The following is a 27,532-nucleotide window of genomic DNA, read 5'->3' as shown; positions in this document are numbered from 1 at the left end:
ATGCTGTCTGTTTTGCAGAGGAGCACAGATGATATGCTTAGTAGTAGATCTCAGTAAATGTGTTTGAATTGTATTAAATGAGGGGCGGGGGCAGGGCCAGGATGCCATCCATGTACTATGAAATGGGATAGATCCCAAGAGGAAAACTTAGGTACAGGTGAAATGTGGATGTAGAAAACTGGCCTGAGCCCTTTGGGCCCAAGGTCTTTGATTTATTTGGCTCTGGTCATTAATGGAAGCTCCTTAACATCACTTTTGTGCCTATAGCACCTGGTCTCCCTGGAGCATTCAAATGGCTATTTTCTAAAGACCCTAAAGAAAGCATTGTAATTTCTGGAGCTAATAGCAGTGGTAAGAAAATGGGGCTTACAGTCCTAAGCTGCTAGCTCTTAGGAGATCTGCATGTATTCCTGGATAGTATAACGACTAACCTGGTCTGAGATAACTGGGATGAATCCATTTGACAGACAGTCTGAGTGTGGATTGGCAGCACATGGTAGTTTCTGTGCTCTTAGCACCAAATGTGTGGTGTTTATGCAACATGCTCTGTCACACGTTATCCTAGAAATATATATTCCCTTGCTGGCTTTTTTTAGGATTTCCGTGCTAGCGCAATGATAGATTTGTTTGCATCCATATATATGTTCTATTTCTCTCCAGGTTGAGAATGAGCTGGAGGACCTGATAGATGAGTTGCTTGAGAGGGATGGCGGATCTGGGAACAGTACAATTATAGGTGAGAGCCCCAGAACTGAGTATAGCCTCTTCCTTTGTCTCAGTCTCTCTTGGGAGGACCCTTTTTCTCATCATCTGCTTGCTCAGCTCTGCCTAAGGGCTCATAGCCAGCCTAGATTGCTGCTTGTCTTGATGTTGACGGTCTTAAAGATGAGAAATTCACAAACCATCTACAGACCTGTTGCGGCAGGTCTGAAGTGTTGCCTGTGTGGGGGAGGTGGAGGGGGTGGCCATCAGTATAGATGATACATGAGGCACATCAAGAGTGTTTATTCATGGAAGCCTAGAGGAGGCTTTAGAGGCTGTAGGGTGAGAAAGTGCTTTCCTTTCAGTTCTTCAGCAAAATCCAGGGGCTTTCCGCCTCTGAGTCTCAGTAGTGTAAAAAGAGTGATCATTCCCTAAGGGTAGCCCTTTTTACAACTCAAAGGGAAAACGGCAAAGGTACCCTACTGTCACCTGGCTCCAAGGGTCTATGTGTTATTTGTTTTTATTTTATTGATGAAGGAAATCAAAGGATAAACGGAAGTAGACATGTATTCTTAAATTTGACAAGGCTTTTTCACACCCATTATCCTCTGTGGTTTCACAATTAGTGGGATTGGCAGGGCAGATGTGATCATCCTATTTTACAGATGAGGAAACTGAGACTCAGACAGGTAAAGTGACTGGCCAAGCTCACCTAGCTAGTCGACAGCAGAGAAGCTAGGTCTTCTCCCTCATCCAAAAAAAAAAAAAAAAAGTGGATATCTACTGGGTGTACATAGCTACTTTAGGCGCACCCAATCTGGAAAGGGAAGTCCTCTGTTGTTCAGTGAAGGCTCTGCTCTGTAACCTTCAGTGAGCAGAAGTGGAGAGGATGAATCACAAGAGGACGTGCTGATGGATGAAGCTCCTTCCAACCTCAGCCAAGCTTCCACCTTGCAGGCCAACCGAGAAGGTGAGAGTGCCGAGGCCAGAAAGGCCTCCCTTCTTGCCCTGCACGTCTGACAGACACTACACTAGGGTTTTCCTGGAGGCAGCTGCCCACATGTGCAGAATAAGGAAGCATCTGTCTGCATGCGCTGACATACACCATCCACTTTATCCTCAGCCAGTTTTTCAAATAACATGTTACTACTGCTTGCCCAAAAGTTTGTCACTTCTTACTTGGTTCGCTTTCTTCTCACCCACCTGCTATCATCGCTCCAGATTCCCTCTTACCAACAGGATGCAGTCAGTAGCAAAGTAGGGCTGGAAAGGCAAGGGGGCACCAGCAGACTTGGCCAAGTCCTAGACCATGGCTCCTGAAGCACCACCCTATAGCCAGCCTCCACATTCAGCCACCCTGCTCAGCGTGTTGATGCATTGATTGGCACTCTCAGGAAATCAGGGCTGGCTCACTAAGTCTGTACATCACCCCAGATCTGGTTCTTCCTCTCCTAGAGTCAGATACCCCATCGCCTTCCCACTCAATCTGCCGGCCTGCACAGCAGCCTGTTTGCTAGCTACTCAGTATAGTCCTCCAATGTGCTCCCTTTGTTTTAGATTCCATGAATATCCTGGACCCTGAGGATGAGGAGGAGCACACTCAGGAAGAGGACAGCAGTGGCAGTAACGAGGATGAGGATGATAGTCAGGATGAAGAGGAGGAGGAGGAGGAAGATGAGGAAGATGATCAGGTGAGGGGGGACTGTGTTTGGGCTGGTTCAGACAACCTCTTCCATGGGAACGCAGAGCTGGAGAAAACCAACAGTCTGGGTTGCTAGCCTCAGCACCTCCCTCCCTCATGTGCAAATGTGGCCATGACACCAGACTTCAGAAAACCCTTACCTCCAGCAATTCTCCATCTCCTATTTTCCCCTTAAGGAGGATGATGAAGGTGAAGAGGGAGATGAAGACGATGACGACGATGGCTCTGAAATGGAATTGGATGAGGATTACCCTGATATGAACGCTTCTCCCTTGGTCCGATTTGAGCGCTTTGACCGGGAGGATGATCTCATCATTGAGTTTGACAACATGTTCTCCAGCGCTAGTAAGATACAGGGGCTCAGCTGGGTTTTATCTCTTGATTCTTATACCCTTCTCTAGGGTAAGCCAAGCAGTGAACCAGAGCAGCTATCAATCTGATACAGACAGCACTTCTTTTCGTATGCTGACTTCCTGGGGCAAGGGATATCTGAATCCATCTCTCTCAATAAATGTATACTTAGAAGAAGGAATTGTGAGAGGCTGCTTTTGTTCTCTCCACCTCAGTAAACAGGCAGCCATTTTAGAGTCTGGACAACTTGATGATTTGCTTGAATTTTTTTTTTTAAGTGAGACCAAGGCTGACTGCATCAGGCACCCATGTGCATGCTACAGTGACAGGGCAATCAATAATTCTTATGTCTGTAACACTGGATCTTGAGAGTTTGGATGAACACCTTTGAGCTTGGCATTGGGGAGTAGATTTGAGCACATTCACTCTGGTCATCAAGGACGCATCTTTTCGGAGGAGAGAGTGAATCTCTTCCCTTCTCCCCCATCAACGTCAATGTTCGCTTTTAGCATCTAGTTCTTAAAATCAAGCTGTCTTGAGAAGGCAGGTCTTGACCCCAAATCACAAGCATGATATAGCAGAAAATACTGAACTGTTCTGGTCTGTTGTCTTGGCCAAGTAGTCTCTTACCTCTTTGAGCCTCAGTTTGTCACCTGTAAATGAAAAGTTAAAAGGAAAAAAATGGGTTGTATTACATAATTTTCAAGGTGCCTTCTATTCTGTGATTTTCTTTGCATTTTTGTGATTTCCATCAGTCTTCCTTACATTGAGCCTCCCTTCGTTTAGCAAATTAAATATTTGAGGAGTGCCTACTGTTTCCTAGGTACTCGGGATACAACAGTGAAAAAGAAAATAGTCCTTTTCCATGAAAGGAGCTTATGGTCTGTTAGGAATTATAAGTAAGCAGGCATTACGTTGTAGTATGGTAAGAAAGCCCAGAGTAAAGGATTATTAAGCCAATCTGTAGAATCAGAGGAAGTGACATCTGGGCCAAGAACAAAAGAGCAGGTGAAAAGGGGGGAGAGGAGTCTTCGAGGTGGAGGGAGTAGCATGTTTCTGAGGGGCCTAGAAGTATTACTGTGGCTATAGTGTGGAGAATGGATTGGGAGAAGGTACTATTTAGGAGGCTGTTGCAGTATCTAGGTAAGAGATGGTGGAATAAGCCATGGTAGAGTCAGTGATTATAGATGAGGCGTGGGAATGAGGGAGAAAGGACAAAGCTCAGGTTTCCGTGTGAGGAAGTAAGGCCCAGGAGACATGGTTCTGTTGGAACAACCATGGAAGAGATTTTTTTTTGGCACTGACCCCTTTACATATTGTCCTTGCAGCAGACATCCCCCCATCCCCAGGAAATATCCCTACCACTCACCCACTGATGGTACGCCATGCAGACCACAGTTCTCTGACGCTGGGCAGTGGCTCCTCCACAACGCGTCTCACCCAGGGCATCGGGCGCAGTCAGAGGACCCTAAGGCAGCTGACGGCCAATACAGGCCATACCATTCATGTTCATTACCCTGGGAATCGCCAGCCCAACCCTCCTCTTATCCTTCAGAGGTGAGTTACATTTGTCCCATTTTTTTGGATTATATGTGCACCCTTTTGGGGAATACTAAATTGTATAACAGTCTTTTTGCTTAAGTGTCCTTCTATGCGTACATTCAGCAATCAGTGAAGCATTTCATGTGCCAAGCACTTAACACTTTAAATATAGACAGGACAGGATTTCTGCCCTCAGGCTTAGAGTTTAGTGGAAGAAACAATTTTAAAGTGAGAGAAAAGGGCATAGGTGTCATAATGGTCAGTGTACAGGCTACAGTGGGTAGACAAGAGACATACACCCTAACACGGTGCCTGGCATTATCAATGACATACACTCTGCCAGTAACTATGGAATGATGTGCATCCTCAGCCCAAATAAAGTTCACAAACTGATGGAGTAGTTAGAAAGGTAACTAAGATTTATGCTTGGTGGGGCACCTGGCTGGCTCAGTGAGAGAAGCATGCAGTTCTTGATCTTGAGGTCATGAGTTAGAGCCCCATGTTGGGTGTAGGGTGTAGAGATTACTTAAATAAAGGTTTAAAAAAAAGGATTTATGCTTTATATGATCAGGTCCTTAATAGTGTTAAGCATTTCCAAGAGGTTACAGGAAGGATCTTGCAGGACCCCTATGAATTACAGTGACCTTTGCACCCCACCATCACCCTACAGGTTGCTTGGTCCTTCTGCTGCTGCTGACATCCTTCAGCTGAGCAGCAGCCTTCCCCTACAAAGCCGTGGCCGAGCCCGCCTCCTGGTAGGCAATGATGATGTCCACATCATTGCCAGATCTGATGATGAACTGCTGGATGACTTTTTCCATGACCAGAGCACAGCTACCAGCCAAGCAGGTAAGTTTGTGTGGTGAAAGGGAGGGTACAGTTATTCACATTCTACTTTTTCCCTGCTAAGGGAAGGCAGAGCAATATCTCCCCTGCCTAGAGAAACCACATTTTATTGGAGCCAGAACCACTTGATAATTTAGCCAAGGTCAACAAAACCTTTACTGTCTCTGGATACTTGTGATATGCCAAACCTTGTGATGGACTTTGGGTCCTGTTAGAGAAATATGACAATTTTTGGATTAGACGACATGACCAGGCCAAGAATCTCACTCTCTCTTGTTCCCCTACAGGGACCCTATCCAGCATCCCCACAGCCCTGACCCGCTGGACAGAGGAATGCAAAGTTCTTGATGCTGAGAGCATGCATGACTGCGTTTCAGGTGTGTGGAAGCTTGGTTATCTGAGCAGTAGTGAGCCTTCCACAGCTGGGATGAGTGCATGGAAATTGTTGCCCTCATTCTCTGGCCACAAGTTCTGCCTCTTGGCTACCTCCCCTGAGCAACCTATGATATTTTCTTCTTTGATCAGTTGTTAAAGTGCCCATTGTTAATCACCTGGAATTCCTAAGAGATGAGGAGCTGGAAGAAAGGCGGGAGAAACGCAGAAAACAACTGGCTGAGGAAGAAACAAAGATAACTGACAAAGGCAAAGAAGATAAGGAAAACAGGGATCAGAGTGCACAGGTGATTTGCAAGAGCTGGGAGGATTCATCTTGTCTGTGTCTTCCTTTACTTTCATATGGTTTTGGCGTACACATAGCACCAGTCATTAAAGAATCCTGAGGTGTTCACATGGAACCTGAGAAACGATTCATTCCAAATGCACCCTACATTCACGTTTTTTTTTTTTTTAAGAGAATTCAAACTCAGAGGGAATATTATTTCTCCAGTGTCTCTTGCTGGGGAAAACTGGAGCAAGAACCAGAGTGGCTCCTAACTTACCACACTGTGTAGTCTCTACCTTCAGTGACCGCAACTAGACAAGAAGAATGATTTTGATTATGCCTATGCTCTTGGTGGTTCAGTTGCACTTCACTCAGTGGATTGACTTGCCAAATGTGGGGAAACCTTACCAAGATGAACCCGTTCCATCATTTAGAAAAGTTAGACTTAGGCTTCAATCAGGAAATATTCGTGCCCTGAACCCCAGCACCACGTGTCATTTTCTAAGGCTTGATTATCAATTTGTAAAATCTCTAGCATGACTTTGGTTTAGAAAGAAGCTACCTATTTTGAAACTTCTGGGATGTTGAACAATAATAGCTTTAAAATATATGAAGTAAAGGCTAATAGAAATATGAAGACATTAAAAGACTTGAGTGAAAGACTTTTTATTATATCCCACTTAGGAGTTAGGATATCAAATTAAGGATTTTGAAAATGTTCAGTTAGGATAACAAACTTGATCTAACAAATACTTTGTATGAAAATTTTACCTGATAATAACATTGTTTCAAACACAGGAAAAGGGATAGAAAATAAGCAAGCTTGGCATATGATTTTAAAAGCTGGAGTGGACAATTGGGATGCCTGGGTGGCTGAGTCAGTTGAACATCCAACTCTTGTTTTTGGCTCAGGTCGTGGTCTCGGGGTCGTAGGATGGAGCCCAGCACTCTGTGGAGTCTGCTTGTTCCTCTCCCTCCCACCTCTGCCCCTTCTTCCCCCACCGCCACTCACTTGCGCGCACACTCTTTCTCAAGTAGATGAATGAATAAACTCTTTAAAAACAAACTTAGAAAAAGCTGGAGTGGACAAAATGAGCCCAAGGAAGGGAAATACTTAGAGATGAAATGTTAAGGAATTCTTGCTGGTCTCATGATTGTGTTTAGGTCATGTCCTGTGCCCAGCCCAGCTCATTATTCAGTCAGCCTCCTGGCAGTTTCCCCTCATTCCCAAGCCATCCTTGAACACAAGTATGTATTAGAGAAATTAGAGATACATTTGCACACTAAAATGCTCGTCTTTCACCCAGGACCTTGAACTCCTAGGTGGCTTATGTGGGCGGGGAGGACAGGTAGCTGTTATAGTTGACCCCTGTCTTATGTGCTTGCGAAAGTTCCACATTGGTCTGTCTCTTCTCTTTCCAGTGTACTGCATCTAAGACAAATGACTCCACTGAACAGAACCTCTCAGGTAACTCTACCCTCCTTTTCACCTTCTTGCTAATTGGTTCATTCTTTTTCCTGACCCATTCAAGTAGCTGGCCCAGGTGGGCTGAAGATGAACGCTGGTGCTCTGTGGGATGAGGTAGTAGATTGTATAGTTTTAGGGTCATACCCCATCTTGGAGATAACTATACAGTCTACTGTCTTTCCCACGGTGGTACACTTCCCCTCCGACGTGCTCTGTTCAGGTTCTCACTCTGATCTTGCTGTGCTGCATTCTGGCCTGTGTAGCAAGGCCATGTGTCCTGTCCCCTTTGGTGACCACCGTGGTGTGGTGCTTCATGAGAATATCTGATGATGGTGGTTCCCAGATGCCAGCCCTCAGTGGAAATGAACAAAATAGGGTTTAATGAGTTTTGCAGAAAGCTGAATTTATTCAATTTAAAGGACTGGTTTTTATAGAGATTATGTCCTTCCTAGTTCTTTGGTATCAAAATATTTTTATTAAGTGATATTGACAGGATTATTTATTTGGCTAAACTAACCTAGGTTTGGTAACCCTATGTTAGTCTCTTTTTATTTTTTTCCTGTTTATATAAACTTTGTGAGTCTTTGGAATCTAAAAGTCTAGGGATGTTATATCCTGAGCAATCTGTTTTTGGCATCTGTGGGCTAAGTGGTATTACTACTATGTGTTTTGTATTCCTTCTTCTGATATTAATGTCAGTAGCTATTTCATGGTTCTGATAACTGGTCCATGTGGTATTATGTCTCCCCCACCCCTGTTTCCTCAGAACTTTCTTCTGCTTCCCCATGCCTTCTGTCTCCTTTGGCATTTGAATTGCAAGATGATACTAAAGCCTACCCAGTATTTTTTTTTAAGCAGTGGAAGTGGGTGGTAGGTGTCCTGGTGCCTTTAATCTAGCAAAAGGTCTTTGAAAGGGTCTATAATCAGGTAAAATGGCCTTTTGTCTGCTGTCTTTGCTAAGAGGATTCTGCTCATGCCGGGGTGAGGTAGTAAGTTGTATTGTTGTGGGGTGTAGGGATTTTAGGCCCCAATTAGAAGATAACTATACAACTTACTACTTTCCCTAGTGTGGGCATATTCATACTTAGTCTTGGCACTCTTTTCTGCATCAGAGTTGTAGATGTTCCTGGGATTATCAGGACCGGAAGAAAAGGAAGGTGGAAGGGGATAGGTGATATTTAGGGTGAGGCAAATATCATTATAAAGTGACTTGAACTCTCCCCTTCCACCCAGGGCACAGAAAGGATTTAATTTTTAGGATCTACAAAGATTCATTTCTCCAGTTCTTGAGACTAAGATAGCACTGTGCCTTAGACCTCATCCTGGGTATACCAGATCAGCCACAAGCTGTTCCTAGGAACAATTGGGGGCGGGGGAGGAGGGATATTCCTACGTCACTGGCTGGGGTGGGATACTTGTCAGGCCACATGTGCTGATTGAGTGTCTCCCTGGGTTCTTGGCTGATTGTCCCTTAACACCCCCATTGTTATTCTTTCCGAGAAAGATGGGACTCCTATGCCTGACAGCTACCCAACAACCCCATCTTCAACTGATGCAGCTACGTCTGAGTCCAGGGACACCCTTGTCACTCTGCAGCCCTCACAACAGCAACAAACACTCCCACCCCCACCAGCCTTGGGAGAGATTCCTCAAGAGCTGCAGTCCCCTGCTGGAGAAGGGGGGAGCTCTACACAGCTACTGATGCCTGTAGAGCCAGAGGAATTGGGTCCCACAAGGCCAAGTGGAGAAGCAGAAACAACTCAGATGGAGTTGTCCCCAGCTCCTACTATAAGTGAGTAGAATTTCAAGATTTGGGTGGGGGGTGAGGGGTGATATAACAGGAAGGAAGAATGGACATCTTTGGGGTTTCTCTTTACTCTCTTTAAAGAAATAATAAAAGCTTAGGTCCTCAAAGAGTAGGGTCTCAGCTTGCACGTTTGCTTTCTTAACTAAAGTTGAGGTTTCTTCTCTGTGGACTCAAGTGATCATATAGCTGAGTGTCTAGTGATACAGGTGATGATGCCAACAGTTTATTGAGGTAATCACTTTTCCTGGGCTATCATGGCAGGCCTGTTACTTCTTTAAAAACAACCCTCCTGGGGCACCTGGCTGGCTCAGTCGGAAGAGAATGCAGCAACTCTTGACCCGGGGTTGTGAGTTTGAGCCCCACATTGGGGGTAGAGCTTACTTAAAATAATAATAATAAATAAATAAATAAACTTTCAAAACAAGAACAACCCTCCAAAGTAGGTATTGTTATCTTCATGAATAAACTGAAACCCACATGAGATTATGAGCCCAAAACCATTGAGTAAATTATTGAGCTGAGATAAAAATTCAGATCTGTGTGACTTTAAAGCTTGCTCTCCTTCAACATCCTTTACGGATGGCAAACACATGACCTCCCCCCACACACACACACACACATACATCTCTCCCATCCTGGCAAATACCATTTATATCATGGCAGTGTTTCCCACTGGTTTGAAGTGGGGCCTCAAAATTCTTCTCAGCAGTGTTCCAACAGGGTAAATTGAAACCTGTTTGTTATTCCTGCTCCATACCATGCTGCCTGTGATATGCTCTGGAAAAACCTTAAGGTGTAGGTGTTTTTATCTTTCAAGGAGCCTTCTTTAGATAAACAGAACCAAGGTGCATGAACAAATGATGCCTACAGGGAATCTGAAAGTGACAGACTCCCTTACCTGAGGTGCCTAGGGAAAGGTTTTTCACAGGCATACCTGGAACACCATGAGGATTTGAGCTGAGCTTTATAAAGCATATGACATTGAGGGGGAATGTCAGGCCAGCAAGATGGTAGAGAAGTGAGAGGTCTAATCTGGCTGCATCTTAATCCGGCCCCCTCTTCTAGGCAGAGATCTAACCTCTCCATGTGACTTCCTCCTAGCCTCTCTTTCCCCAGAGAGAGCTGAAGATTCTGATGCGCTGACAGCTGTCAGTAGTCAACTGGAAGGCTCTCCCATGGACACCAGTAGCCTGGCTTCCTGTACCCTGGAGGAGGCTGTGGGTGACACCTCAGCAGCTGGCAGTTCCGAGCAACCCACAGCAGGCAGCTCCACTCCTGGGGATGCCCCACCTGTTGTGACAGAAGTGCAAGGCAGGGGCGATGGGTCAGGGGAACCTACCCAGGCCCCTGAGGACAGGTAAGCATTGTGTGAGCAAGAGGAAGGCAGGATGTGATGGTGGGTATTTCAAGCCACATGCATACTTGTTACCTATTGCACATGCTTGGTGCACTGGGGAAATCAACCTGGCTTCTGTGAGAAAGGGGTATTATAGGAGTATTTTATAAATGGGAAAACATTAATATGAAGGACAACCTGAAAATTATTTTCTTCAGCTCTCCCCCTGCATCCTCTGAGAGTTCTTCCACCAGAGATTCTGCTGTGGCCATTTCTGGGGCAGATTCCCGGGGAATCCTAGAAGAGCCTCTGCCTTCAACAAGCAGTGAAGAAGAAGATCCCCTTGCAGGTGAGCTCCATGTGTGCTTAGGCAGGCCATCCTGGGGTTATTTAGGCCTCTAGTGCCTTTGGCATGGAAATGGCCACCAGTTAAATGGTTCCATCCAGATGGAAGGCGGTATACATATGGGAGGAGGACCAGCAGTAAGGGGGTGCTGATGCTGCATGATGGAATGAGCCCAGGCTTTGGAGTCAAACAAATTTTAACTCAGGTTACCCCCTCTGCAGCCACCTACCTTCAGAACATGGGACTATTACTTAACTTCTCTGATCCTCATCAGTACTGAGGGGGGTTGATAATAGCTACATGGTAGGGTCTTGGTGGAGTTTAAGTGACAGCGTACACACAGACTCTGGCACATATAAGAAGAGCTGTTCTAGCCTAGGGAAGGTGAGTCTCTTTATGTCCTCTGTCCTATGCGTGCATTGAGGACAAACAAGGCTCGTTTCCCTCAAACAAGGCTATGGGTCTCTTTACTCCAAGTACATCTTAAGCGTTGGTAGAGATGGGAGTCCCTTCACATCTTGCGCCTCCCCTCAGGTATTAGTCTACCCGAAGGTGTGGACCCCTCTTTTCTGGCTGCTCTGCCTGATGACATCCGCCGGGAAGTCCTGCAGAACCAGCTGGGTATCCGTCCACCAACTCGGACTGCCCCTTCAACAAATAGCTCAGCTCCTGCGGTGGTGGGGAATCCTGGTGTGACCGAAGTGAGCCCTGAGTTCCTGGCTGCCCTGCCTCCAGCCATCCAGGAGGAAGTATGTGAGCAGGGAGCTGGTGGGGCTAGGCAGCCTAGCTGTGGGTATGCCCCCATTGACGTCTTCTGCTCCGTAGGTGCTGGCACAGCAGAGAGCTGAGCAACAGCGACGGGAATTGGCACAGAATGCCAGCTCAGACACCCCCATGGACCCTGTGACCTTCATCCAGACCTTACCCTCAGATCTGCGCCGTAGTGTTCTGGAGGACATGGAGGACAGTGTGTTGGCTGTGATGCCACCTGACATTGCTGCTGAGGCTCAAGCCCTGAGGCGAGAGCAGGAAGCCCGGCAGCGACAACTCATGCATGAGCGGCTCTTTGGCCACAGCAGCACCTCTGCACTCTCTGCCATCCTCCGAAGCCCGGGTACAGAGGGAGGCAAGTGGGAGGGCTCTGAAACATTTGGCTTTGGCCACATGAAGCTCTGTTGTTCCCCTTTCTGTTATTGAACGCAGCTCACCACCCACCTCCCCGGTTTCAGTTTTCTTTTTCTTTCCTTCCAGCTTTCACCAGTCGCCTCAGTGGCAACCGTGGAGTCCAGTACACTCGCCTTGCTGTGCAGAGAGGTGGCACCTTCCAGATGGGGGGTAGCAGCAGCCATAACAGGTACCTTTGTCTTTTTTGACCTTGCCATACCACCTCTTCTATCTATTGCTAGTCCAACTTCCTTAATTTATAGGTGGAGAGACTGGATGACCTCTCTAGGATATTGCCTTGAATGAGTAAGGGAGCCAGATCTTTGGACTCCCTCTTCAGGAAGCCACATTTTTGGGTTGGTGTAGCTACCGTAGACCATAATCACAAAGTAAGGCAGACTGGCAGCAGGTGCTAGCTGTGGTTGTAATAAGGAAAGCCACTTTCCTAGAGCTTATAACATCTAGGCTGTGGAAGAAGAGTTGATTACTACCCAGGCTGAAGCACACTGCACCCAACATGCCTAAATAAAGGGAGTGATCAGTCCCAATGAGGCAAGCAAATCCCTGGTAGTCTAGAGAAGACAGGAAATAAGCCTTGTTTTTTTTTTTTAAGACCTTAAGTGCAGTCTGATTTTGCCAATTGATAATACAGACATTGTGTGATGTAGGGCAAGTCACTTAACCTATTTGAACCTCTTATTTGTCATCTCAAAAATGGGCAATTCTTTGGTCTTTTCAGCAGTCCCATACCAGCTTGTCTGGATTGTGGAGTACTTGGTACCCAGGAGATACATAAGAGGGCAGCTCTTGCTCTTACTATTAAGAACCCTTAGACTAGACACCTGCCCTTCTTACGCCTCCTTGGAGGTATGCCACTCATTCCCCTTCCCTAGGCCTATACCTGATCTCAGAGCTCTAGCTGAAGTGTTACTAGAAACCATGCTCTGTTCTAGGCCTTCTGGCAGTAATGTGGACACTCTCCTCCGCCTCCGAGGACGGCTCCTCCTGGACCATGAAGCCCTGTCCTGTCTCCTGGTCCTGCTCTTCGTGGATGAGCCAAAGCTTAATACTAGTCGTCTACACCGAGTACTGAGAAATCTCTGCTACCATGCCCAGACCCGCCACTGGGTCATCCGCAGTCTGCTCTCCATTTTGCAGCGCAGCAGTGAGAGTGAGCTATGCATTGAAACACCCAAGCTCTCCTCAAGTGAGGAGAAGGGCAAAAAGTCAAGCAAAAGCTGTGGGTCAAGCAGCCATGAGAACCGGCCCCTGGACCTCCTACACAAGATGGAATCTAAGAGCTCCAACCAGCTTTCCTGGCTCTCAGTATCCATGGATGCAGCCCTAGGCTGCAGGACTAATATATTCCAGATCCAACGTTCAGGGGGTCGCAAACATACCGAGAAGCATGCAAGCAGTGGCTCTACTGTCCACATCCACCCCCAGGCTGCTCCTGTTGTCTGCAGACATGTTCTGGACACGCTCATTCAGTTGGCCAAGGTGAGGAGCTTGAACCCAACACTGGGGGATGGAAGAGGGGTCACAGCCACAGCCTAGATGAAATCTGAACTCTGAGGAAGCTAGCAGGTCTTTCTTCACTGTTAGTGCTGAGGTCTGTATTGTTTCTGGGAGTTGTCCAGTAAATAATTTTGTGGAGTTTTTTGTTTTCACTTTTTACAGTTTTTGTGCATTACCTCATTTGGTTATCAAAACAACTCTCAGTGGTCTGTATGATTCCCATTCAACAGATGAAGAAGCTAGGGTACAGAAATTTTTAGTGGCTTTGTCACATGACTAGTAAGTGATGAGGCTGGACCTAGAGCTTAGTTCAGTATTCTTTTTTTTTTATGATTTTTTTATTTATTAGCACGAGCGGGGGGGTGGGGGCAGAGGAAGAAGCAAACTCCCCACTGAGCAGGGAGCCTGACATGGGGCTCAATCCCAGGACCCTGGGATCATGACCTGAGCCAAAGACAGACACTTGACCAGCTGAGCCACCCAGGCACCCCTGCTCAGTCTTCTTTTTAATCATTGCTGCTGTTTGTTGAGGGCCTGCCTTGCCAGGCACTATGCAAAAATACATTCTCTCCTTTAATCTCGATAATTTTTTGATATAGCATAATTGTGCTCCCCATTTCATAAGTATGGAGATTGATGCTCAGAGGTTAGCTAATCATCTCCCTAAAAAGCCCTTGTTTGCTTCTCTGGGCCACTTCACCATCAGTTAGATAAAAGTCCTGCATGACACCTCTCCCGTGTCATCAAAGCTATTCAGAGGAGTGAAGTGTCTAGGAACCAGTTGTCTTTCCTTGTCAGGAAAATCTGTTTTCTGTGTAGACCCCCTAGACCAAGCCTGTCCTTCTTTTGCCGGCAGGTATTTCCCAGCCACTTTACACAGCAGCGGACCAAAGAAACCAACTGTGAGAGCGACCGGGAGAGGGGCAGTAAGCAGGCCTGCAGCCCATGCTCTTCACAGTCCACCAGCAGTGGCATTTGCACAGACTTCTGGGACTTATTGGTAAAACTGGACAACATGAATGTCAGCCGGAAAGGCAAGAACTCTGTGAAGTCAGTGCCAGTGAGCGCTGGTGGTGAGGGGGAAACCTCCCCATACAGCCTTGAGGCCTCTCCGCTGGGGCAGCTCATGAACATGTTGTCACACCCAGTCATCCGCCGGAGCTCTCTCTTAACTGAGAAACTCCTCAGACTCCTTTCTCTCATCTCAATTGCTCTCCCAGAAAACAAAGTGTCGGAAGCACAGGCTAATTCTGGCAGCAGTGCTTCCTCCACCACTGTTGCCACCTCAACCACATCTACCACCACTACCACTGCCGCCTCCAGCACGCCCACTCCCCCTGCTGCAACCACCCCTGTCACTTCTGCTCCAGCTCTGGTTGCTGCCACGGCTATCTCCACCATTGCCGTAGCTGCTTCGACCACGGTGACTACCCCCACGACTGCTACCACTACTGTTTCAAGTAAGTGTGGATGTAGGCTGGGAGCTTTGGGTATGGACACCCACCTCACCCTCCACTCCCCCATCCAGGTATTCCTCCCTAAATGATACCAGTTGGCTTGGTTTGTGTTTGCAAGAGCCAAATGTGTTCATTCTTACCCTCCTCAGTCCCAGTTCTCTCTCTCCATCCTCCTCCCTACACCCATCCACCCACCCACATAGACACTTGTGAAGACCAGCAGGCATTCACTGAATGTGGCTTCCCTAGGCTAAGCACCAAAAGGAGAAGAGAGAGAAAGTCCCTGTCTTCAGAGAACTCTCAGCCTTTCCAGCCTGGTTGAGGGAGCCAGTCTCAGGAAAAAGTTTAAGAGCAGTCAGGATACCATGTGAGTCAGGGTAGAATAGCCAAGCTATCCTAGGAAGTAAAGGGAACAAGCCCTACAGCAGACTAGTAAGAATTATTTGAAAAAAGGTTTTGAAAAAGGGGGTTCTGATGGTAGGGAACCAGTTGAGAAATGTTTGAGATTCTTTGTCTCTTTAGAAGGTACAGTCGTGAGAGTCCTTGACATTCCCAGTCATTTGGATTTGGTGGGTGGCTTTTCATTTGTACTACTTTTCCATATTAAAGGCCTGGACAATTTAGTGATTGTTTGGTGGTTCTGGCATGTGAGTTTTAGAGACTTACAGTGTTCCATCTGATTCCTCAAAGCTTCTACAACTACTAAGGCCAGCAAATCTCCAGCAAAGGTGGGTGATGGGAGCAGCAGCAGTGCAGACTTTAAGATGGTATCCTCTGGCCTTACTGAAAACCAGCTACAGCTCTCTGTGGAGGTAAGTCCAAGCTCTTCTGAATTCCCAAGATTGGGGGAGAAAGGGTAGATGGGAGTAGATAAAGTTTTAGTTCTCAAATTGAGGCTTACTCCTTCTCTCTTCTTTTTCCCAGGTATTGACATCCCATTCTTGTTCCGAAGAAGGTCTAGAGGATGCAGCCAATGTGTTACTGCAGCTCTCTCGGGGGGACCCTGCGACCCGGGACACTGTTCTCAAGCTGCTACTGAATGGAGCTCGCCATCTGGGTTATACTCTTTGTAAACAGATAGGTAATAACAGGAGTAAAAGCATCCTGTCTTTCTGAAACCTTCCACTGGGAGGTCACCTCTTTATGGAAGCCTTCCCTGAATCTTCAGGTTGAATCAAACTCCTGTGCTTCTGTAGCACAGCCCCTATGCTCTCCTCTGTTGCAACACTGATAATATTGGGTTGTCATCTCTTTTCCTCTGCTTAGTTGTTCGTGGAGAGCAAGGCTGGGCCTCTCTCTACATTGCCAGTGCCTGGCACACGCCTTGTAATCAGTGCTTTAGTAAAGGAAAATGAGCACATGTAGGACCAGCAGTGCTCTTTTGCTTCTCCATTCTGGGCACTTATAAGAGCCCTACGATGAGCCTGCTGAGGCAGCTTCACCACCTCAGAGATGCACCTGCACTTCACTTAGGCTCAAGAATTGGAAGTCCAGATGGTAGATACCCTCTGCCTTTGTGCAGTTGTGAGGGTACGAAAGTTCTAAGAACACTTGCAAATTGTCTAGTTTCAATCTTCCTGTTGTTACCAAGAAGAAAACTAAAACCCAGGGTGATAAAGTGATTGAATTGAGTCGAGCCAGATTTTCTTTCAGCATAGAGAGTCTGTTTGCTCTCTCCCACCCCCATCCCAATCATGGATCTCCCTAGATCTTGGCTACCTTAGTTATCTCCTCCGCACAAATGTGCCTGGAGCTGAGGTGATATGGGTACTGGTTAAACTTGTATGACCCAGGGTATTATTGTTACATGAGAACTATAAGGTTCTTGCAGAAGGGATTTGGCCAGTCTCTGACTTTCCTTGACTCCTACCATTCAACACCCATGGGCCAGGCGATGTCCTCCCTACTCTACTGCAGTTATCTCCTAATTCTCAAAACTGCCTTGTGGGGTTAGGCAATATTAATCTCATTGTTAAGATAGATAAATGAACTGGGAGGGGGGTTGAGCATTTTGCCTGAGATCGCCACAAAAACCTCAGAAGTTCAAAAACCAACACTTTTTCTCCTCTGCACTGGGCTGCATTTTGTGGAGATTCAACAAATTCCTGAAGCGGGGTGTATTGGTAGTCTCTGGATCGTTGATGAATGAACACACATAGTAAGGTGAACAGCAAAATTCCTGCTCACTCCAGATTCTCTGCAGCTGAGCAAAGAAGATAGCCTGGGCAGGTTTCTTGGAAAGGTTTGGCTTTCAGCTGCTTCACTAGGGGAGTCTCTGAACACTTGCTGGCTCCTCTGCCTGACCAGGTACGCTTCTGGCTGAGTTACGGGAATACAACCTAGAACAGCAGCGACGAGCCCAGTGTGAGACCCTCTCTCCTGATGGCCTGCCTGAGGAGCAGCCACAGACCACCAAGCTAAAAGGCAAAATGCAGAGCAGGTGGGTGGTTGCCACCCATTTGGCTGTGGGGCGGAATCTGGGGTATTCTAAAAGGTGGCTCTTGCTGGTTTCCTGGTTGTTGTTGTGTGTCCCCCCCCCAGGCAGATTTTCTTATCTGTCCTATACATACTTGACCTTATTTTTTCCCACTTGCGGATTTCCTTCTGAGATTCTTTAACCCTCTGGTTGACACCAAAAAGCCCTACTCGCTCTGGATGTTTATGCTTTGATGCTGTCAGTATACGCAAGCCACTTCTACACTATCCAGGTTTGACATGGCTGAGAATGTGGTAATTGTGGCATCTCAGAAGCGACCTCTGGGTGGCCGGGAACTCCAGCTGCCTTCTATGTCCATGTTGACATCCAAGACGTCTACCCAGAAGTTCTTCTTGAGAGTACTGCAGGTCATCATCCAGCTCCGGGACGACACACGCCGAGCTAACAAGAAAGCCAAGCAGACAGGCAGGCTAGGTATGGAACTGGAGTGTCCAGTTGAGGGGCAGGGTTGGTGGTGGCAAACTCAGAGTCCCTGGAGGGCGGAACTTAATGTCATGTCTCTATCCTGCTTAACTTCTCCAAAAAAGGAAGTGATGATCCTTTCCTAGGCTGTTGATGGCTGCGTTCTGTATCTCACTCGAGCTGTCTGCATAGGAAATTCATTAGGGCAAGTGAGAATTAAGGGGGAGTGGAAATCCGGCAAAGAAATTGGGGGCAGATCTTTTGTTGAACAAGATTTAAGGCACTGAGTGTGTCTCCTTTCTGCTTCTTTGATCACTCCTGACTAAAACATTGCAGCCATGTTGCCTCAGCTGTGGCCTGCCACATCCTACCTCTTTCCTCCTGTCCCACAGAACCCTCTCCACCTGCCACTATCCACCTGCCTAGCACCATGTCCCCTGCCCTTACTTGTAATGGTAACTCTTAGTGCCTGGTGAAGTGCACTCTGAAGCTGCCTGAGCTAAAGCTCAAAGACTTCAGCAAGATGCCCTGTGGCAGTCCAGGGAATGGGAGAGAGAATATTGGGCATTCCCTCTTTCTACTTTTTATATCTTACCTTCTTTTTTCTTTCTCCCAGGTTCTTCCGGTTTAGGCTCAGCTAGCAGCATCCAGGCAGCTGTTCGGCAGCTGGAGGCTGAGGCTGATGCCATTATACAAATGGTACGTGAGGGTCAAAGGGCGCGGAGACAGCAACAAGCAGCAACGGTTAGCATGATGCCTGTGGCCCCTCATTCATTTGTCTCTCTCCCCTCCCCCACCACATCATCAGTGGGGTTTCACTGCCCTTACCATGTATGCTTTTGCATTAAGTTTGCTATATGAATGCTTCTGGACAACAGGGTTACTTTCTGTTGTTTTCTCTACTGTTTGTTCATTGTTTTGGATTGATATGATTTAAAGCTTGGCCATCATACCCCACTCCCAGCTATCCAGTCAACAGTGGCGCTTTTGCAAACTGCATAATGCTTAGTGTCTGGGTTCTGAGGGGATGTGGGATGAAGATTTTTTCAGTCTCATGGAATAATGCAAGTACATCAGGAATCCTGCCCTTGAAATTCCCCCAAGCTTGGTATACATCCCATGCAGCCTCTTCTAGGCTATGGCTGGTCCGTCTACCCTGGCCTCTGCTTCTGTTCTCCATACTCTCTTGGTACCTTGGCACCTAGGCACTCAGGCACTTTTAGGAAGAAACCTTCAGGTTCCTAGATAGCCAACTCCTTGTTGGGATCCCAGCACAGAGTGGCTACGGGAAAAGCCTGGCATCATGTATGTATGCTGTGGCACATTCTCATTGTTTTCTTGTCCTTGCAACATGCAAGTCACCTTCCCAAGATCCAGGAAATAAAGGTATCCTGAGGCCTGGTTTTTCTTTGTATATGATTACTACTACACAGTATGATTTCATTGAGCATGCTGAGAACATTGTAGAATTTGAGGGCTGTGACTCCCAACAGGGTAGAAAGGAAAAACTATTATTCTGGAGTGTCTTCTGCCCCATCTTTCCCATACCCAAAAGGACAGATGTTGGCTTTGTGAATAGTCTCACCCATCAGAGGTTGTCCCTTATTTCCCCTTTTCTGAACAAACAGAAACAGAGAGCCAAACCTATAGTCTGCTCACCTGAGTTTTATATATGTGTGTGTGTGTATGTGTGTGTATACACATACATACACACACACACACACACACACACACACACGTAATCTGTCCCCAGAAAAAGTCTTCAAGTTTGTATCCAGAAGGCTGGTGTCTGACTTAGACATAGGTCTGGAGTAAGAGTGGAGGCATTACAGGCATCCAGGGAGTTTTTTGGAAAAGTTTGCTAGCTCAGGGTGGAGGGCAGCAAAGGAGGTGGGAAGGCCATTCTTTTGTTCTAGAAAGCTACAGAGTGTTTTGACCAGATAAAGGAAGCTTTATCTTTACAAGCTTTACAAGCTTATGATGTGTGAGAAGGGGTAGAGCCAGCCTCTAGCTTCTCCCTGAGGAAAGCAGAGTTGCACCCTTTTATGTGACTTTGTCTCCCTTTTATCCAGTCGGAGTCAAGCCAGTCAGAGGCCTCTGTCCGGAGGGAGGAGTCACCCATGGATGTGGACCAGCCATCTCCCAGTGCTCAGGATACTCAGTCTATTGGTCAGTACTACTTCCTATTTCCAGTGCAGCGAAAGAGAGAACTGGTCTTCATGGAATGTCTGCTGGATCCCTTGCTCTCTACATACATAAGCTCAGTGTTTTCCAGTTTATTCCAGTGAACGCTGGTTTTTGTAAATGTTAATAGGCGCTTACCAACCAAGATCACTGTCCCCACCTCACCCTTTTTGGAGATTTGTAGCATACACACTATAGTTCCTATAGTAAAGAAACTGTGATGTGGTAATGTTAGATGTGGAGACACAGCGTATGTTTGAGTTGTGGCTACCCCATTTACTGCCTCTGGGACTTGAAGCAAACCTCTCTTAGCTTCAGTTTCCATGTTTAAAATAGGAGTGTTCGTAGTTAGGATTGAACAAGTTAACACATGTGCATATATATAGCACTTAAAGCAGAACCTGGCACACAGTGGATGCTATTAGTAGCAGCATTTCTCAAAGTTAATTGTACGTAGAATAGTTTCTGATGCCCTCTTAACACATTTCTGTAGAATAGTGTTGGCATAGGACATCCATTTTTGAAATATATTAAATCATTTAATAATCCATAGGTTCTCTGAGAGCTAATGAGGCAATGAGTAAACCAGCACTGTCTGGTAGAACTTCACTAGTCACTAGTCACATGTGGCTTTTGAGCACTGAAAATGTGGCTATCGCAGCTGAGGAACCAAAATTTTTATGGTATTAATTGTATTTGATTTAAATTTAAATGTCATCCAGTGTAGGACTAGAGCTTGCTTTCAGATGTTGCTCAGTATTGCTTAGTAGCCAGTGGGCCAGTTTACTTGATCTGTCTAATGGCCTGCACATTTGGTCTGGGAAAAAAGCTAAATGAAGGAAAAAAACCTCAAAGGCTTTCTGTCTCTCCTCTGGCCTGTAGGCTCAGATGGAACCCTACAAGGGGAGAAGGAGAAGGAGGAGAGGCCACCTGAGTTACCCCTGCTCAGTGAGCAGCTGAGCTTGGACGAGCTGTGGGACATGCTGGGAGAGTGTCTAAAGGAACTGGAGGAATCCCATGACCAGCATGCGGTGCTAGGTGAGTTGTGGCCTTTGGGCCAAGGTCCCAACCCACTGATCTGCTCTGGGGCCCTCTCTGCCCACTTAATTTGCTTCCTTCCAGATCACCCCTCTCTCTCACTGTCTCTGTAATGAGAATTCAAAGAAGAGGTGTTTTTTCTCTCACTTCAGTATTAGAAAAAAAGATTTGCCTTCTCTTTTAGTAGCTAGTATCTTTTCACTTTTTAGACCAGGGGAATCTTTATAACTGGTTGCCTATTCCATTTTTCTTTAGTTTCAAGGAAGCTCAGACTTCCTCTGTGGCTTCATTTTTCTTTGCTACCATTGTATTTGTCCTATATTTTTCATTATTTCTTCTTCCATATTGTGCTTCTGTAATTTGATTATGAAGGAGAAGAGGTTTGTATGTTGAAGTTTCTAAAGTAAAATATCATTTCCCTGTCATTCCTACCCCCAGTGCTACAGCCTGCCGTCGAGGCCTTCTTTCTGGTCCATGCCACAGAGCGGGAGAGCAAGCCTCCTGTTAGAGACACCCGTGAGAGCCAGCTGGCACACATCAAGGACGAGCCTCCTCCACTCTCCCCTGCCCCCTTAACCCCAGCTACTCCTTCCTCCCTTGACCCATTCTTCTCTAGGGAGCCCTCGTCTATGCACATCTCCTCAAGCCTGCCCCCTGACACACAGAAGTTCCTTCGCTTTGCAGGTACAGGGAGCTCTTAGCCCCCCCCCCCCCCCAGTAAAGAAGGCTTCATTTTTTACAGAGTCATTTCATACACTTTGTTCTTAGCTGTTTCGTGGGAGAGAGAACGTGTGTGAGTGAGTGTGTGTGTGTGGCGGGGTGGGGGGGTGGAGTGAGGGAGAGAGAATGAAGCTAGTGATATAGGGACTGGGTCTGAAAGCCCTTTTGAGCCACACTGTCTTTTTTTCCCTGAAACACAAAAGAGAGTTGCTGTCTGGTTGGCTGTCATGTAGTCTTCTGGGAGCCAAGATGTGCTGATTTTTGCTACCCTTTCTCCCCTCAGAGACTCACCGCACTGTGTTAAACCAGATCCTACGGCAGTCCACCACCCACCTCGCTGATGGGCCTTTTGCTGTCCTGGTAGACTACATTCGTGTCCTCGACTTTGATGTCAAGCGCAAGTATGTGCCCTGGGGGCTGTGGGATGGGAACTTTTCAAATGGTTATCTCCCCTCCCAGAAAGGAGCCAGAATTCCTCCTGAAGGAGTGTTTTAAGGGAAAAGAAGTTTCCCTTGGTGGCAGCCCTTGGAATGGTACTAGACGGGAGGGAGGAGGGTCATCTGTGCCACTGACAGTCATTATACCTAAATACTCCCTGGCTTTCTCCATTCTTCATCAGAGAAATGCAAGCCTTTGTTTAATCACATGACTTCTAAAGTTCCATTCCATTCTTTGGGGTCATAGAGGAGGTGCGGCGGGGAGCCATAGTACACTTACAGCAGGGCTCGGGGGCAGCAGGGGCTCCACAGCACTCCTGACATCCCTACCCTTCTCTTCTTTTCTGTGCATCTACACATATTTACCTGCTTGTTGCAGATACTCTGTGCCACAATCTCTGTGGGCCTTTATTCGGTAGAGATGGAAAAATTTAGAGTTGGTAATGAATGACCTGCCTCTCCCAACTACTGGACACTTTCAGGTTCCCCTGGGGAACAGATGCTTGGAAGATGGAAGGAGCATCATTGTAGGTCTTCATCCTAATCAAGCAAACAGAAGTTTGCTCTGCCACCCCCAATCCTATTTTCCTTCCTTCCCTTCCTCCCAAGATATTTCCGCCAAGAGCTAGAACGTTTGGATGAGGGACTCCGGAAAGAAGACATGGCTGTGCATGTCCGTCGTGATCATGTGTTTGAAGACTCCTATCGTGAACTGCACCGGAAATCCCCTGAAGAAATGAAGAATCGATTGTAAGAGCCCAGAACAGAGAAAAGACAGGATGGGAGGGTGGAGGACCTTCCTACATGGTAGTGAAGGCTTACTCCAGTGCCAGGTGTGCAGGGGAACTCCAGAGGAATTCCAAATAGGAACCTGGTATAGATAATCTCACTGAGCTATCTCCTTGGGCTGGTCTCATGAGACTGGTCATCTACTGGCTAGCTGGCCCTTGGGCTGAGCTACCCAAAAATTCCCAGAGAGACAGAAGAGTCATTGGCGTTTACAAAGATAGACTTGATGGCTTCGCGGAGAGCTTTCTCTTATCATACTAGGAATGGGAAGCCTGCTGACCAAATGGTATCCTGGCTTGGGGGAGACCACACTTGCATGAGTGCCCCTCACCAAATTGGTAATCTCTCACTGGTGATGCTGAAGCCATCTAGAAGAGATCAGCAGTTTGTAATACTAAGTGTCATGGAAGCCAGTGAGATGGTAGACCTGTTGGAGTGTTTTGATGCTCCAGAGCTCAGGAACTTGGTTCATCCTCTCCCTCGTGGCATGGGCTCACCATCCATGTTACCACATAGGAAGTCAGGAGTCTGAGACAGTCTGGGCCCTGCTCCTTCACCACCAGATCCTTACAGACATCATACTGAGCTCAGCCGTCTCCACCACCACTTGACAAATCCTCTCCCTGCTTTCCCTAAGTGGGGCCCTCATTTAAGCCTCTGTACCTTTCCTGGTACTGTTTTCTGGAATATTGATGAGCCTTTACTGATAATTCAGGACATCTTTTCTATCGATGCTTTTTTTGTCCCAGATCCCCACCCTTCCTCTGGGCTTTTCCTGGCACTCTGCATTCACCTCTGTTCTCTGAACCTGCACTCCCCAGCTGCTGCCTCACTCGCTCGCTCGCTCACTCGGGTCATGCTACATAAATGAACGGATTTGTCCTGGGCTTTCTGCACATCTGTTTCTGGTCTCTTATGCAGGTATATAGTGTTTGAAGGAGAAGAAGGGCAGGATGCTGGAGGGCTCCTGCGGGAGTGGTATATGATCATCTCTCGGGAGATGTTTAACCCTATGTATGCCTTGTTCCGTACCTCACCCGGTGATCGGGTCACCTACACCATCAACCCATCTTCCCACTGCAACCCCAACCACCTCAGCTACTTCAAGTTTGTTGGACGCATTGTGGCCAAAGCTGTATATGACAACCGCCTCCTGGAGTGCTATTTTACTCGGTCCTTCTACAAACACATCTTGGGCAAGTCTGTCAGGTGAGGAATGTGGCACAAGATCCACATTCTCACTTGACAGGTCCTTTTCTTGTGTCCCACCCCCGTACTTCCTCTCCTCCACCCTAACCCATGACCCAAATTGTGTTTTTCTAGATACACGGATATGGAGAGTGAAGATTACCACTTCTACCAGGGCTTGGTTTATCTGCTGGAAAATGATGTCTCCACACTAGGTTATGACCTCACCTTCAGCACTGAGGTAGGTAGAGAAATTTTGACCACAGCGCATCCTAGCTAATCAGGAGAAACCCACTGTGGGACTGTCCTGGAACTGGCACTGGATAATCTCTCGTGCTTCTGAGGAAGCATCTCGACTTCTTAAAGTCTCATGCCCCATTCCCCATCTAGCAGTGAGCAGTGGGTACTTGTATGAGACATCACAAACAGAAAAACCAGGATTTATAAAACAGTCCAGGGTGTTTCCTAATTTTCTCTTTATTTAAAAAAAAAAAACTGTTCCAGTACAGTATTCTTCATCCCCAAAAGTAGTTCATTATACAGATAGATATGAAAAACAAAATTTTTAAAAAGTTACTCTTCCTCCAAATTGTTTTCCATAAAGATTGTGCTGTGTCATGTTACACATGTTAATCATGCCTTTTTCCCTTTCACCATTGACAGTTTCCTTACTTTCAGCCTTTATGTGTTTTGGGGCCAAACCCTTGGCTTTTCCCTATTACAAAGTTATGCACTCATGAGAAACGACACTTTTTTATGACCTTGCTTCGTCTTTCTGCCCAGAACATGTCAAAAAGTTCAAGTATTCCTAGATACCTATATAAATCCCATCCTAGACCAAGCCTGATACAAATGATTGGTGTTTTGGGTGTTCTAGGTCCAAGAGTTTGGAGTCTGTGAAGTTCGTGACCTCAAACCCAATGGGGCCAACATCTTGGTAACAGAAGAGAATAAGAAGGAATATGTACACCTGGTGTGCCAGATGAGGATGACAGGTAGGGGGACATGTCCCTTAGACCCCTTATTCATATGGAAGAGGTCAGGCCTCAGTCATTTCACAGATACTGTTTTTTCTCTTCCCCTATGCCAGCCACAACTGCCTTGCACAAAGAGTCCACAAACACCTGACCAAAAAATATTTCCCTTCATCCACCCTCGTTCAAGGGCCAGAAGCTGTGTTAGGTGAGGCAGGCAGACCATTCAGCATCCTTGTTGCAGCAGGAGCCAGATTGAGGATCTCTGACCTCTCACAGTTGTGTGAGTTTAGGTGCCACATGGCTTGTTGGTTCTCTCCCCAGGAGCCATCCGTAAACAGCTGGCAGCTTTCTTAGAAGGCTTCTATGAGATCATTCCAAAGCGCCTCATTTCTATCTTCACTGAGCAGGAGTTAGAGCTGCTCATATCAGGACTGCCCACAATCGACATTGATGATTTGAAATCCAACACTGAATACCACAAGTACCAGTCTAACTCTATTCAGGTGAGCTGCTGCTGGCATCCTTCCCCATATCCCTAAGCAGTGCTAGTTGGTATGACACCACATAAACCAGTACTCTTGGGGGCAAGGGGATATAGGTGACAACTTACTTATACCTAGCTCTTCATCCTTCTGGAACATGTTTTCAGAGGGTGTTCTTGCTCATCTTACGGAATGGAAGAACTGAAGCCCATTTCACAGAATGGACTTGCCTAAGATTCCAGATTTCATCCCCCTCACACTGGCTTCTTGTGTCCTTTCCCACAGATCCAGTGGTTCTGGAGAGCATTGCGTTCTTTCGACCAAGCTGACCGTGCCAAGTTCCTCCAGTTTGTCACAGGTACTTCCAAGGTGCCCTTGCAAGGCTTTGCTGCCCTTGAAGGCATGAATGGCATTCAGAAATTTCAGATCCATCGAGATGACAGGTCCACAGATCGCCTGCCTTCAGCTCACACATGGTAAGAGGAAGGGTTTGTTCTCCTTTTTAGTATTTTGACTGAGCTTGCATATTTGTTATTTCTAGACCCCTAATCAAGGGCAGGAACCCAAATCTGGCCCCAGCTGTGCTAGACCTGGAGTAGCTCATAATTTGGTGGTTTTATGGAAAAGGTGATGTTTGAGATGAGAAGCTGGCCCAGATTCACAGTGAGGCTGGGGAGACATTGAGGGTGAACACTGCCACATGAGAGCACAGTGTACTCCAGGGCTCAACTGGAGCAAGGAGTTGCAGGGAACAAAAGGCTTAAAGAGGTTGGATCAGCAGAGGCTGGATCACCAGTGACCCCCAAATGCCTCCTTGGAGCTTGCACATTAACCCATAGGTGAGGCTGTGGTGTCTAAGGAGTGACAGGGGTCAGATTTATGTTTCAGGTGCCTGATGGGTATCGGGGCCAGATTACAGGAGGGAAGACCAGGCTAGGACAAGATTTCAAGTCTGCAAGAGAAGAATAGGTTCCCTCAGGGAGGAGAGATCAGTGGGCACCATGGGAACACAGGGATTTGGTTATCTTTTGTCACAAACTGATCTTTCTTCTTTCTTTAGTTTTAATCAGCTGGACCTACCTGCCTATGAGAGCTTTGAGAAGCTCCGCCACATGCTACTATTGGCCATCCAGGAGTGCTCTGAAGGCTTTGGGCTGGCCTAATAAGGCCCCGCCCACCACTGTGGGGTTTTTCTACCATTGTTGGACCTGGGAATGGGGGGAAATGAAAACAAAAAAGAACCAGAAAGAAAATGTCAGAAACCAATAAATGAAATCCACCAACTCACCATGTGTGTGTCCCAGCTTCCCCATCTTCCCCAGCGCATACCCGTTCCCCCTCTCCTGCTCATTCTCTCTCCCTCTCCCCCTCTCCCTCTCTCCCTCACCTCCTCCCTGTTCCATGCCGTCCATGATCCCCAGCCCATGTGTTAAAAAGGCATTAGCCTTTGCAGGGACCTGTTTGTCCCAACTGTTTGAACAGTGTGCTCCTCAGATTCTGTGTTCAGAAGGATTTGCTGCATTGAGACTTGAAACCTTTGGATAGGGGAAAAATTATATATATATATATTTTTTTGTTCTGTTTGCATTTCTTAATTTGTGCTTGGAATGTGTTGATGTGCACAGCTAATGATTCAATGCGAGACAAGATTGGCGTCTGTGTTGTGGAGGTTTCAAATAAAGAGCACTCTTCATAACTCACTTTTCACAACGGAGTTTTTTTCAAACTTAAACAACTCTTGAACACATGCTAGACATCTGGAGAAAAGATGCAGATGGACTTTCCAGAAAAACCATCTCTGCTACCACCACTGGTGCATCTTTCTTCTTCAAAGTCGGTTTACCCATTGTCAGGAGAGATCAGCAGCCACCAGGAATTGAGGGGAGCATTTTTTAGACTGGAATCTGCACTTGAGGGC

General features: G+C 46.8%; 1 protein-coding gene across 22 annotated transcripts in view; it reads left to right on the top strand.

Moving 5' to 3' along the window:
* HUWE1 (HECT, UBA and WWE domain containing E3 ubiquitin protein ligase 1) overlaps positions 1 to 27,314 on the top strand; it is a 160,953-nt gene extending 133,639 nt beyond the window's left edge. For 18 of the 22 annotated variants that reach the window (XM_048213204.2, XM_048213197.2, XM_044380147.3 and 15 more), the window contains 33 exons: positions 661 to 736; positions 1,574 to 1,672; positions 2,260 to 2,393; positions 2,581 to 2,749; positions 4,084 to 4,312; positions 4,968 to 5,146; positions 5,431 to 5,520; positions 5,669 to 5,823; positions 7,227 to 7,272; positions 8,777 to 9,064; positions 10,181 to 10,436; positions 10,634 to 10,764; positions 11,296 to 11,510; positions 11,587 to 11,875; positions 12,013 to 12,115; positions 12,879 to 13,425; positions 14,300 to 14,903; positions 15,591 to 15,712; positions 15,825 to 15,981; positions 17,208 to 17,340; positions 17,609 to 17,811; positions 18,416 to 18,543; positions 19,872 to 19,968; positions 20,866 to 21,021; positions 21,460 to 21,705; positions 22,025 to 22,142; positions 22,788 to 22,928; positions 23,889 to 24,176; positions 24,291 to 24,396; positions 25,033 to 25,150; positions 25,454 to 25,635; positions 25,900 to 26,090; positions 26,675 to 27,314. In XM_048213204.2, the coding sequence (XP_048069161.1) occupies positions 661 to 736; positions 1,574 to 1,672; positions 2,260 to 2,393; positions 2,581 to 2,749; positions 4,084 to 4,312; positions 4,968 to 5,146; positions 5,431 to 5,520; positions 5,669 to 5,823; positions 7,227 to 7,272; positions 8,777 to 9,064; positions 10,181 to 10,436; positions 10,634 to 10,764; positions 11,296 to 11,510; positions 11,587 to 11,875; positions 12,013 to 12,115; positions 12,879 to 13,425; positions 14,300 to 14,903; positions 15,591 to 15,712; positions 15,825 to 15,981; positions 17,208 to 17,340; positions 17,609 to 17,811; positions 18,416 to 18,543; positions 19,872 to 19,968; positions 20,866 to 21,021; positions 21,460 to 21,705; positions 22,025 to 22,142; positions 22,788 to 22,928; positions 23,889 to 24,176; positions 24,291 to 24,396; positions 25,033 to 25,150; positions 25,454 to 25,635; positions 25,900 to 26,090; positions 26,675 to 26,777 (6,099 nt within the window). In that variant the 3' untranslated portion in view covers positions 26,778 to 27,314. The remainder of the gene's footprint in view (positions 1 to 660; positions 737 to 1,573; positions 1,673 to 2,259; positions 2,394 to 2,580; positions 2,750 to 4,083; positions 4,313 to 4,967; positions 5,147 to 5,430; positions 5,521 to 5,668; positions 5,824 to 7,226; positions 7,273 to 8,776; positions 9,065 to 10,180; positions 10,437 to 10,633; positions 10,765 to 11,295; positions 11,511 to 11,586; positions 11,876 to 12,012; positions 12,116 to 12,878; positions 13,426 to 14,299; positions 14,904 to 15,590; positions 15,713 to 15,824; positions 15,982 to 17,207; positions 17,341 to 17,608; positions 17,812 to 18,415; positions 18,544 to 19,871; positions 19,969 to 20,865; positions 21,022 to 21,459; positions 21,706 to 22,024; positions 22,143 to 22,787; positions 22,929 to 23,888; positions 24,177 to 24,290; positions 24,397 to 25,032; positions 25,151 to 25,453; positions 25,636 to 25,899; positions 26,091 to 26,674) is intronic. The other 4 variants (XM_044380152.3, XM_044380153.3, XM_057311930.1 and 1 more) reach the window with 4 other exon arrangements.
* The last annotated feature ends 218 nt before the right edge of the window (positions 27,315 to 27,532 follow it).

This window comes from Ursus arctos, chromosome X, assembly GCF_023065955.2.
Source record: "Ursus arctos isolate Adak ecotype North America chromosome X, UrsArc2.0, whole genome shotgun sequence".
In the NCBI taxonomy this organism is placed as follows: domain Eukaryota; kingdom Metazoa; phylum Chordata; class Mammalia; order Carnivora; family Ursidae; genus Ursus; species Ursus arctos.
Note: the sequence above shows the minus strand (reverse complement) of the source record. Positions and strands in the feature narration are given on the sequence as shown.